We start from the raw sequence: 13,184 nt of genomic DNA, 5'->3' as shown, positions 1-13,184 counted from the left end.
TACGCTGCTTATGCAAATCAGTCACGAACAGCCTTAGTACTTTTGAATCTATTTAAAGATAATAAATGGCACCCTCATGTTGGGGCTTGTGAATAATTGTAATACCCCTGAGTGCATTGTGTCCATTGATCTGCATTAGGATGTCATGCCTGTCTCTGATGCTGAACAAACACACTGATGAACTTATACATGCTGTCTGTCCTGACAGTGTATCTCACTTTCTGTGTCACTTTAACTGATGGATGTCAAGGTTGGAAACTGGTGAGGATTTTGACGATGACATTGCATCAGACATCCATAAAACACTCGAAATAAATATTTCGGCCTAAATTCATATGGACAGTTGACAGATTTATGCTGATTCTATGCAATGTGCATTTAAAAAATATGATTATTTTAATTACATTTAAAAATACATAATAACTTGAACAATACATTTTACCTGTTTTGTTTATGTATGACTGACAAATATTAGGTTTATTCCCCTATTTATAGTAAAACGATGTAATCCAAATGGATCGACATTTTGAACACACTTTATTTTAAGGTCAAATTCTCACTACTAACTAACTATTAACTTTTGTCCTTTGCCTCAATAAACTCTTAATTTGCTGCTTATTAATAGTTAAGGTAGAAGTTATGTTTAGGTATGGGGTGGATAAAGGGATCTAGAATATGGTCGTGCAGAATAAAGTATCAATATGTGCTTTGTAAGTACTAATATACAGCTAATATTTACATGCTAATAAGCAACTCTGTAATAATGAGAACTGGTCCTCAAAAAAAAGTGTTACTGAAACTAAATATGCAATCAGTGCATAAATCTTAAATGTAGTCCTAAATCTTTAATTAGTAGCCTACAGATGCCGAGTTTCTGTTGATGCATTTGACCATCATCAAAATCACTAAAGGTGAAATATGTGATTGTTTCTAATGGTGGTGCCGATTGTGTGGTGTAAAAATGAAGATGTGCGTGTTCTGTTGTGTGCTCATTTAACTGTGTGTTAAGGCAGATACAGGAGGAGGAACAGGGACGTGCTGGACTTGATTTATTCGTCACATGCTCTGCTCTCTGGAGCCATTAATGTAAACCCGGGCAGGATTTCGTTCGGCAGACTCTTGCACCTCCCCCACTTGTTATCGATCCTAGGATATTTAGGCTTGGTGCTCCAATGATGGAAAAACAGTAGAAATTCTCAACAGTCCTGGAAAAGAGAGCATGCTGGGAAGACTCTGAGGTTATCCCACTGATTAAAGACAAGTCACAATAGCTTGTAGAGTCTCTTGTGTGGTTTTGTATATCCTGTACGCTTTATCTGCTGCCTGTGATTGATGATGACTGTAAGAGTGGTCTTCACCTTTGACCCCTCACTACAGTATTCACCCCTGGTGACTAATGAATACCTAATGAAGAACTTTAAATGTGTTTTTAATGTTTATTAAGCATGTATCAATGCATTCCACACAAAGTCCTCTTTAATCATTTGTAAAGTTATAGATGTCAGTCTTCTTTACAGTCCAGTGAAGCTCAGTTTTGACTTCGTTTGAACACACAAAACATACATGGGATTATATTCATAGCTGTCATTTTATCAGAGGTGGAGGAGCAGAGCAAAAATGCTGAACCAAGTAGGCAGGCGAGCACATAAATATTGGTAGACAGATTGGCAAACTTCATATAAATCATAGATTTAAATTGAAATAATAATGAAGTACTAATAAATAGACTAAAAAACAGTATAGCAATTAGTTTTCCTAGACTGAAAGAGTATAATGCATTCCCTCTCTGTGTTTTTGAGCTGAAGAGTGTGAATAGAGAACGAGGTCACTCTTCTTTATTGTTGTGACTACGATGCATGAAATCACAAATAACAGAATCCAATCTCAATCTCAATCTTGTCTCTTTTGTCTTTCCAAGCTAACAACTCTCTAAAAGACACACGAGAGTCAAAGCCATATGAGAGTGTGTGAAATAATTCATGAGCTTTTGTATGATTGATAAAACATTAATGCTGAGGTCAGATTTCCAAACAGATGAATTTGTGTCCGGATGAAGTGACCACTACCATTACTTGTCTTCATTAGTCACACTTTTGTTTCTCTGAATCCTTTCACATTAAACTAAGATTGAATATTAAAAATAAAAACAAAGCATTTTTAAAATTCTGCTGACTTTCTGTCCCAAAATCCTCACACAGCTGTGAATGATCTGCTGTGGATGGACGCCAGTCTTGTGTGGATTCAGCATGAATAGTCCTGAAAGCGTTATGCAACAGAGAGTGTCGATTTTATTATGACAACATGATTTAAAGGATCATATTCTGCTAACTCAACCATAAATCCGCACAGCTTTGACATCAGCCGGTATGCCACCTGCTCCCTGCCTCATCTTGTTATTTGCATCTGACTGAACAGTGTGTCAGCTGGCCTGCACTGTCTGGAGAAACAGATCTCACAAAACTGTTATGTGACTGACAAACGCACAGTTGCATGGACTGAAAACAGTACATGAGTAAACCCCATAAAGTGCTGTCCATAGAAATTGTCACATATATGTTTTTATACATAGATTAATCTTAAGTAAGCATGGTGGGTCATGAAATTACTTCTGAGGAAACACATAAAAAATGTATTTTTCCGACTGTGCACAAACACACACACAAACACACACCCACACACGCACGCACACACACACACACACACACACACACACACACACACACACACACACACACACACACACACACACACACACACACTTATGTTGGTATATGTGGTTTATGGGGACTCTCCATAGGCATAATGGGTTTTATTCTGTACAAACTGTATTTTCTATTGCCCTACCCCAACCCTACACCTAAACCTAACCCTCACAGGAATCTTTGTGCATTTTTGGATTTTCAAAATATCTAATTCTGTATGATTTATAAGCGTTTTGAATTACGGGGAAACTAAAAATGTCCTCATAAACCACCTCCTCATTGTAATATCTGTGTCATACCTATGTCATTATACAAATTTGTGTCCTCATTAACCACCTAAACAAGCTCACACACACACACACACACACACACACACATACACACACATATATATATATATATTCAGTTAAAGTAAGTTACTAAAAAGCACATTCAGGGTGCTTGTTTGAAATATGCAAGCTTTAAAAAATTTAACCCATGACTAGCCTCATGCTCCACCAGTTACTCAACCCATAACAAGTGCCTGCCAAATAAAAACTGCCCAAACTGTGATGTTAGGTTAAAAAATTGAAGTCACACTCACTGAGACTGTTCTTTAATGTAGTTCTTCAGCTGCGTGTGAACTCCCTGCTCTTTGTTTATAAATAGCTCACCTCACAAGCCTCGGTTTGAATATTTACTCATCGTACATACGCTGTCTGTCCTGACCAACAGCCTCTGAACAGAAAATACCCATTAACCACAATTAGGGGTCACCAGTCTGTGAAAAAACTTTCAAAACAAGGTCTTGTTACACATTTGCTGTATGAATATGAATATGACAATTCAGCAGCTGAGTATTTGATGACTACATCTCTACACTGCTAACAACACTGTCAACCAGCATGAAATATGAACAAGAGTGTGCTTCAATTACACATCTGTTAAAACTGTAGTAAGCAAAGAAAAAAAGATGTTTATTATGTTTACAGAAGAGAATGTAATAGTTAAAATCTGTTAATTAACTGTGTTACCATATATTTCTCTGTGAAAAACAGTAAAAGGATGTTAAATTTGAGGCTATATATAATTTGCATTATACCACTTCGTGAAATATGCTGTAAAACATATCCCATATTGCTGGCAACCTGCCATATTTTTTTACCATAAATTCATCAGGATATTTTTACAGTGTACTAATGCATCTTCTTTCTCCTTGTCTATTGAAAATAGATTCCCTTACTGAAACTTGTTCACATTTCTGGATATGCATACATCGTGAGAAAGTCAACAGATACCACAATGACACTGCTGTTGATGCTAGTATCACCTTGTGAGAAGACAAGATATCAAACCACTGGCTCATTTCCAGCTTTTATCCTCGCTGATTCAGATGCTTGACCTCAGCATTTCAGAAAAGAACGCACTTTCAGACAGGAGTCAACTGTGACACTGCAGTCAGTATAAAGCTGACAGATAACTACAGCATCTAAGCGAAAGGTCTTTGCAAACACATCAAGGGCTATCAGCAGACTGGGTTAGACAGGAAAAACATGCTTGCTCTTTAGCAGAATCTAACCTCAATCCATCTGTTCGAGCAAATGTATAACACTTAAAGAAATATTCTGGGTTCCATGACAAATTCACCTCAATCGACAGCATTTGTTGCAATACGCTAATACACTAATACTAATAAAATAATAATAATTTTGACTCATCACTGTTTTTATTTTACAGCACTTGCCTTCTGTGGTGAAACGAGGAACAAGGAGACGTGTGGTAAACTCAAAGTAATATAGTTCAAAAACGGGGTTAAACAAGGTAGGCAGTGACACACAGGAAACTCAGCATGGGCGTTCAATGCCGGATGCTAGATAAAAAACAACACAGGGCTTAATCAAGGGGAGAAAACTAGATAATTAATCAAACACAGGAGGAACCAAATTAACACATAATGAGACAATGAGGACAGAAACATAACCAAAAATGGGCATAAGGAAACACAAGGGGAAACTTGGGGGAGGAAAACACAACACAAGACAGGAACACAGTCTGACATTACTCCCCCCTCCCGAGGGCGCGTGGGGGTGCTCTGGAGTCCCCTTAGGACAGACACGGGACAGCAGGCCTCCAGAGCGGTACCTGTTCCAGGACCCCTGGTGGATTTAGAGGTTCGGGAGCCACAGCAGAGCAGGCAGCTCGACCCCACTGATGACGGAGAGCCTAATCACACCGTGGTCAACGAGTCAGCACAACGCCGAGTGACTGAGAGGATCGCACCGGAAACAGAGCCGAACCCATCAGACAAGGTGCGAGAGCTGGTGACAATGCCTGACATGAGGGAGAAAGCCACGGATGGTGTGAGCGTGGAGAGGAGCCCTGCCCCCTGCACCGTGGCTGAAGGTGAGCTGAGTATGACACAGCAAATGTGCCACACCGGAGAGAAGAGGGCTACCCGAATACATTCCTTGACTCCACCTCCAGCCTCTAAAGCCTGGACTCCGCCTCGGCCAGTAGATCCAGAGGCTCCGACATGGCTCCTAGCTCCCTCGCCTTATGGTCACCCGTCGATCCACCAGTTGCACCAGGCTCCCTCGTCCCTCCAGCACTGCCTTGGTCTGGCATCAACCCGCCATCGCCTATGGACTCTGCTCCTCCAGCTGCACCTTGTTGCCTCATCCCACTGGCTCCATTGGGCTCCTTACTCTCGCCAGTTCCACTTTGGTCCTCAGTTGCTCCAGCTCCACCATGGATCTCCACCTCTGTCACCTCGGCATCCCCTTGGCTCGTTGGCTATCCACCATAGACTCCTTCACCCCCATTGGTCGACCCTCTGTAGTCCACGGGCATTCCTTCTCCATGGCTCCTCCCTCCGTCAGCTCTACCGTGGGTCGATATTATGGGTCCAGCTGGGCTCCTCCAGCTCCGGGTCCCTCCTGTCTCCTCTCTGGACTCTGTCTGATGGCCCCCTCCCGGGTGTCCGTACTCCTCCAGAACCCCCCCCCCCCCCCCCCCATGTAGTTTCTATGGCGCGAGGAAGGGCTTTCCGGGAGGGGGCGATATATCAGGGTTCTGGACTGTCTGTGTGTGTTTTGCTCCACGTGACCCAGTTTCTCCTCATGTTAACTGTGTTTTTTTTATTCAAGCTGTGTCTATTTTGTCAAGTCACCTTTATTTATATGGTGCTTTAAGCAAAATACAACATAAAGGCAGTTCATCATTAAATTCAGTGATGTCATCTCTGTTCAGTTAAAAAGTGTCTGTGCATTTATTTGCAATCAAGTCAATGATATCGCTGTAGATGAAGTGACCCCAACTAAGCAAGCCAGAGGCGACAGTGGCAAGGAACCGAAACTCCATCGGTGACAGAATGGAGAAACAAACCTTGGGAGAAACCAGGCTCAGTTGGGATGCCAGTTCTCCTCTGACCAGACGAAACCAGTAGTTCAATTCCAGGCTGCAGCAAAGTCAGATTGTGCAGAAGAATCATCTGTTTCCTGTGGTCTTGTCCTGGTGGTCCTCTGAGACAAGGTCTTTACAGGGGATCTGTATCTGGGGCTCTAGTTGTCCTGGTCTCCGCTGTCTTTCAGGGCAGTAGAGGTCCTTTCTAGGTGCTGATCCACCATCTGGTCTGGATACGTACTGGATCTGCGTGATTTTGTCCCTCGTTATCCTGCGTTTATTATCTCCAGTCTGTTCAGTTGGTGTTTGTCTGGTCTACCAGTGATGTACGTGTGTCTACCTCCTGTTCCCTGTGTTGGATTTACCCTCTGTGTTGGATACTATTAAAGACTCTTATGTTTATCCACGGCTCCGTGTTCCTTACATCAACTTAATGTGACACATACAATGGAAGTTTTTTTTAAGGGCAGAAATATAAAACGTATAATTTAATAAAAGCACTTTAATTCATCTCTTAAAACTCAGTGAACTGGAAATCTGTTTAAATCGTTGTTTTGTAGTTTATGCCATTACATTGTCAAGAAGGCAGCAAAGTTGTTGGCTACATTTGGAAATAACTTCACTCACAAAAGATGAGTAAGTGATTTCCTCACACTAAACCACGTGATCATATTGTTTATCTCTTGTGGTTATGCTTTTGAAACAGTAAGGATTTTATGCCCCCATTTATGGCCATCACTTGTAAAGCAGATTTTTATTCCATTATTCATATTTTTACGAACCGAATTATTATTGTTGTTATATCTATTCTACTCTCTATTCATATGTGACTGACTGCTATGCAGAACAAAACATTTAGTTTGACAAAGATATTCAGATATCATGCATTATAACATGTAATAACATTTAGCTTGTACTTATGCATATTAGACAACGCAGACAAAAGGTTTGTAAATCGTGCTAACTGTAAGTCGGTGCATTAGGCCGTGAAAAAACGAGAAAAAAAAAAAACCGAGCTGCTGTTGTTTTGATTGCGCGGGGAGCAGAGACACCTGCGGGATCACTGCTGTAACTGCTGCCAGGGGCCAAGAAGTACATCTTTTAATCTTGGTGCGTCATTAGGTCATTCTGGCGTTGCTTAATTCGCAGAAACTAATAGTATTAATGAGCTTAGCCTTTGCTGTAGTATAATGCGACAGTTTCGTAGCTGAGGCTGAGTAGGGCACAACCTAACCCTTTTTGACTTTCTCAGTTGTGCAAGGGGCTCAGAGTGTATTTTTTATCCACATTAATTTCACACATCTAGTACAAATGTGTCGCTTCATTATTACAGCGTATACGTTTTCAATCTAAAATGATGGCGTTTTTTGGGAATTAAAGTTAATCTGATTTTCCAGTTTGACACTGGACACAAACCTTCAGGGAGAAAGTCATATAGTCGCATTCATATTCATGAGCCTCAGGATTAGAGGCACAATTTCGCTTCCTCTGGTGGTCACTGCACTGATGTGATCCTGCACACTGTCAGTAGAGGTGCTGTTGCTATTTAAATGACCTTTCAAAGAGAATTCAGACTCTGATCTGTTTCTTTGCAAACATGCAACATAAAGAGTCAAGGTAACATACTATAACTTTTACTTGGCTTATAGTTGAAATCTATTAAACCCCAAAATTAAAGATAAAATTTTATGCAGAATGGACTGCCCTTTATTTTACAGTCGATATATATTATTCTACTTCTGTCGACGTTATCTGGACACCTTATTTAGCCAGATACTCTTAATCGATGTCATAAGCATTTGTCTAAAATGATAAGATACTTTATTTTTAGAATGAGTTTTAATAGGACGACAGTAGTAAACTCTCACCGACAGGTGTCGCTCAGGTCAGGATGCCATGCAGAAAAGAGCTGTGCCTTAGTGTTGTTTAAGACCTAAAACAAACCCCAAGTCTAAATTCTAATTGCTAGGTTGAAATCACCTCTCTATATTAAGAAGAAGCGTTGTATTTAACATTGAATCCATTGTATTTGCTTTCCAGGCATGCGCCAATTTGCTAACCTATTTTAAAGGTAACCGTAATTCAAACGCAGCCAACTGTGCGCGTTGGTTTGAACGATTAATAATAAAACAACAAACATTATGGGGATACATAAGAAGTGCATGTAATCAGAATATAGACTTATGCGTGAAATATGAATCAATGTTTAATTTTTTAAAGAAAGCACTATGAAGTGTGTTTTCATGCAGCACAGAGTATTGCAGTTAACCATCACCGTGAGCGTGCATCAGTGAGCAGTGTGTATCCCGCATTCATTGGCTGCTTCACGCGCACAAGTTCATCCTCCCCCGTGACGCGCGATAAATGTCCGTCCTCCCGCATCTCTGCTGACAGACAATCACAGTTCTGCTTTGCGTCGCTCCAAAGTGGAATGCAACACAACTCAGAAACCTTATTTAGTTTTGCGCGTTAGGAGAGATTTTATGGGTTCGCTCATTCGTTGGACTTGCGTTGAAGTATTTTTGCGTTACGAAAAACATGACTGGAGTTTTTGACAGCCTCAGTACAGATATGCATGCAAACCAGATTACCTCCAGCAGTTACCACAGTCTGCACAAATCCCAGGAATCCCCGACTCTTCCGGTGTCCACCGCCACCGACAGCAGCTACTATAACAATAACCAGCAGGCCGGGCAGTGCGCGGGCTCTCCATACGGCCAGATCAGCTCTTACCAGTACCAGAACAACAGCATGAACAGCGTCCAGTACAACACTAAGTCATATGAGCTGGGCTTCAGCAACGCGTTTGGTTCCTACAGCACGTTCGGCTCCTGCTCCTCAGCAGCTCCTGCGGATGCTGGTAAATATCTCTCCCTCTCTTGCTCACTTTGCGTTTTAACTTATGGTCACAACTGGCCGGTAATGTTAGCCTATGTGTGTGCATAATTACTGAGCAACAGTAAACATAGAGCGACGTTTAATGCAATGCATTAATCCTAATTTTGACGAGATTCCTTTAATTGCGCATTCTATTAATTATTACATCTGCGACCTCAAATATTGATTTGAAATTATGATACATTTGTTATTTTTGGTGTAGAATGAAAATGAAGTGTCACTCTGCAGCAATCTTGAAAGCCTCCTGAAGTTATTACAATTTTAAAATATTAGTTTGGGACAACTCCGGCCCTTTCAAGGCGTATTTACATCTACGTTTGTGTGTTTTCTCCCCCAGAAAAAGAGGAAAGTGAACCGGAAATTCGGATGGTTAATGGAAAACCAAAGAAAGTCAGAAAACCTCGTACTATCTACTCGAGTTTCCAGCTGGCGGCTCTGCTGAGGAGGTTTCAGAAGACTCAGTATCTGGCTCTGCCCGAGAGAGCCGAGCTGGCCGCTTCTCTGGGCCTCACGCAGACACAGGTACAGCTTCCTAAAACTTCTTTTTTTTTTACTTTTATTTTATTTTTTATTTTTTTATTTTTTTGATATAGTTAAATGCTAATTAATTTCTGACCTAAGAAAATATGGTTTAACAACAACAACAACAACAACAACAACAACAACAATAATAATAATAATAATAATAATAATAATAATAATAATAATATTAGCAGACACCTTATTCCCGTCCTTTAATTTTGTAGTGATCAAAACTGTAACAACATTTAAAATTGTAACTAAATAGGCAGAGGTAATAATAATTAAAAAAAAAATAAAAAAAAAATAAAAAAAAAATAATAATAATAATAATAAAATCGTATTTTGTAAAATATTATTAACAGCAGTTCCTTACAATGCTGTTCGAGATACTGAGTTGTCCTTGTTTTTTCAGGTTAAAATCTGGTTCCAGAATCGTCGTTCGAAGTTTAAGAAGTTGTGGAAAAGTGGAGAAATCCCGGCCGAGCAGCACGTGGCCTCCAGCGGGTCTCCAGCTCAGGCTTCGCCGCCTCTCAGCGCGTCCTGGGACTTTCACACGGGTTTGTCCCAGAGCAGCAGCCCCCCGAGCACGACCACCGCTTCCTTTCTGACTAACTACCCCTGGTACTCCTCCACGAGCCATCTACAGCCGCCGCTTCACCACAACACACCTGTCAGCGCCGGGACCATTTTTTGACTCGACAGACTCTAAAACTTCATTTTGCGAACTTGCATCAGATGACTTTTAGGCCTGTTTTCCAGTAGGACCATTGCCACGTTGATCATTGCCAGTGCGTTTTGGGCGTAACACTGTTTCTTCTCATGCTATGTCGTCAACAAGCAGACACTAAAAAATCATATAGGCTACAATTATTTTTGTATTTATTTATTTTGTTCAATGGGATTAAAACCAGTTGTTCGGTGAACTACTATTATCCAAAGCCTAGAGAGCTCATGCGGACATTAACGGAGTGAATATTGCAGCAGGGTGAAAGAGCACATGTAGCACAACCTGAAGCTGTTCGGTGCCTTCTGAAAATAACTTATCTGTCCCTCTCCACAGTAAATGTGTTTCATGCGCCTGTCTTTGATTTGTTTTTAGTCTGTTTGTTCGTTTTATATTTAGTGCGTAAAGTAAGTTGAAAATCTCTGTACGTCTATTTAATACTGTTGTCATTCGTGTATCACATAGGGCTCTCACGGTTTTTAATAATAAGGACAAAACACTAATGAAAAACACTCGTAAGCTACTGATTGTCCTAAAGTCATGTTCACATGTAAAGGGGTATTTTTTCTGGAGTACTTTGTTTAGGCTATTTATTTTGAAAACCGAATGAACATTTCTGACACTATAATGATTCAGACTTATTTAAATAAAATGAAACCTTCCATGTTAATGCATTTTATATGCGTCTATTCTTTGGGGATTACGAATGTAGTTTGTTTTCTCTCCTTGGTTCGCTGTTGGTAGGGTTTTTCTTTTCTTTTTTCACAGAACTGTCCACGCCTTCTTCTTTTTGCTTCGGCGCCAGTTGAGTCTCTAGTCTTTAATAAGTCTGGCTCGAGACGCGATGCAACTTCTTGTAAATGTTTCCCACAAAACCCACAAATTTAGGCTACCTTTTGTTGACTAACGTGACAGGTGTGTCCAGGTTACTCTGTAATAAGTATGTCAAGAGAATAGCATAAACAAGGTTCTTCATTAAATTCACTATAGGCACTATATAGTCTGACTATTTTCATACATTTTCGGATTCATAAAAGTTGAGGACAAAGGCTGGAGGAGGCCGACAGAAGCGCCTGGGGCTGGGAATGAGCGCGCAAACACGCCCCGGCATGAAGGCGTTCTGCTGGGTTCAGACTCTCTGGAGTCAGAGCTCTGCGCTCCAGACGTTTTATGAAGTCAGCGCAGCCAAAAAGGCAGTCTCACAAATGCCCCGAGCTAAACAACGTGGAAACATTTCTCACAACTTCCACCAGCCCACGCACAATGCGAGGCCTTTGTAACAGGGACTTGACTGCCCTGTAGCCTACATTAATTTTCCACGCCGCATAACAAAGAAAAAACTAGTTAATTTAGTGGAAAACAAAATGCCGAATTATGTGCAGGGGAATTTGAGTCATGCGTCATGCTGAAACCGACGCATGCACATGCAATGCATCACTTCAAACGAATAAGCGACAAAACTAAAAGTGTTAATTCCTTAAAATCAAACGCGTTGTCAAAACAAAAGCATGCACAATTTAAAAAAAGATTTTTTTTATTTCTTTTTTTTTTAAGTTATAATAACATAACCATGACCTCTTTTATTACAGAGCAGGCATGGACTATTATTAATTATGTATGACAAGTGTCACAGCTTGTGGCTTAATATCCCTTGTTCCTTTTGAAATGATACAAGTAACACTGGTTCCTTTTGGTCTCGCATGAATCAGTTTATTTGAGGATTCATGAGCAATAAAGCAGACGCATGTGATGAGGATGTATCCTGTCGGTGATTGCCACATTACAAGATGTTATGGTGTCGCCCCGGGCTGAGACTACGCCCGTATTGAAATGTGCCCTACAGAGATCCACAAGGTCCAGACTTTATCCGTTCAACAGTATAAACATTACGGGAAACGGGACTGCCGTGTTTAACCAATAGCGCTAAAGGCCTCATTAACGCGCTGTTAACGCAGAAGGGTTTACCCACGCCACGCGTCCCTTGAGACGAGCTCTTGGGAAGTTTTAACGCGATCAAGAACAATAAAATAGGCCTATCACATCAAGTGCAGCAGCCCAACAGCCCTCCGAGCAAACCGGATCATGTTAACCCATATTCCACACGCAGAGCAAACCAGACGCTTAACCACATGCACCAGCGGGTTTTGCGCCGGTTCTGTCAGCCTGTATTTTTGCTGTCTCGGTGTATCTGGCAAACATGGCCATGGATTAGGTCTATTAACTCAGGTGGTTCTACGTGGACAAGTGTCACACCTTGCAAATGCAAACGAATGTAAAACTGTATTGGAGCTGTCTGCGAGCGCACGCTCCGCGTGTCTTTCTCTCTGAAAGATTAGCAATGCTGTGGTTTCAGACACTTCCGGAATCCTGTAGACAACTTGAAAAATGCCATACCCCATCCCTAATTTATACTCTGATCTGTAATTTTATCCACAATTGCTCCAGTTGAGCATTCTGGCTCCCCGATCTGAAAGCCTGCAATTACTATATAATTCTTCGCAATTTTAGATGTCCTAATATGGACTGTAATTTTTGCGCAAGACAATTTCCAGCTATTTCAAGCATCAACATTGTCAAAGTTGTATGTACATAATAAATGGTAATATCAATGCATAGTTTTTAGCATAACATCTTGACTCCGCGATAATTATATCCGTTTGGAGCCAACGCAAAATTATCCTGAATTGCATGGTAACTGCTGCTTTAAATTTTTAAAAATTACTCATAATTTTCCCAAAGATTACCAAGATCTCGAGTGCACAATGTCATCAGCGTAATGAGGAGTAAACATTTATGCTAATAATCAGCAATTTTTTCCATCAGCTATAAAGAGGGAAAATAAAGCAGGATTTTTCATTCCTGCTCGGAGAGCGTGTCAGCTCTGAGCCCAGCTAGAGGAGGCAGATCCTGGGAGCCGGGGAGCCGAGGCTATGCCATGATGCTGGAGGAGCCGAGGC

At 40.9% G+C, this 13,184-nt stretch overlaps 1 protein-coding gene across 1 annotated transcript; it reads left to right on the top strand.

The window, feature by feature from the left end:
* The first annotated feature begins 8,470 nt into the window (after window positions 1-8,470).
* On the top strand, window positions 8,471-10,897 carry LOC127965260 (homeobox protein Dlx2a-like). The gene is made up of 3 exons (XM_052565958.1): window positions 8,471-8,943; window positions 9,319-9,503; window positions 9,916-10,897. Exons 1-3 carry the CDS (start codon window positions 8,622-8,624, stop codon window positions 10,195-10,197), a joined length of 789 nt encoding a protein of 262 aa, XP_052421918.1. The 5' UTR covers window positions 8,471-8,621; the 3' UTR covers window positions 10,198-10,897.
* The last annotated feature ends 2,287 nt before the right edge of the window (window positions 10,898-13,184 follow it).

The sequence above is a fragment of the Carassius gibelio genome, chromosome B9 (genome assembly GCF_023724105.1).
Source record: "Carassius gibelio isolate Cgi1373 ecotype wild population from Czech Republic chromosome B9, carGib1.2-hapl.c, whole genome shotgun sequence".
Lineage (NCBI taxonomy): Eukaryota > Metazoa > Chordata > Actinopteri > Cypriniformes > Cyprinidae > Carassius > Carassius gibelio.
The sequence above is the reverse complement of the archived record's forward strand: the minus strand, read 5'-3'. Positions and strand labels throughout refer to the sequence as shown.

What these genes read in the sequence shown, in the direction of transcription:
- LOC127965260 (XM_052565958.1), top strand. Translation starts at nt 8,622, where the DNA reads ATGACTGGAGTTTTTGACAGCCTCAGTACAGATATGCATGCAAACCAG. An exon ending in AGCAGCTCCTGCGGATGCTG is followed by an intron (nt 8,944 to 9,318) that starts GTAAATATCTCT and finishes TTTCTCCCCCAG; the next exon opens with AAAAAGAGGAAAGTGAACCG. An exon ending in TGGGCCTCACGCAGACACAG is followed by an intron (nt 9,504 to 9,915) that starts GTACAGCTTCCT and finishes TTGTTTTTTCAG; the next exon opens with GTTAAAATCTGGTTCCAGAA.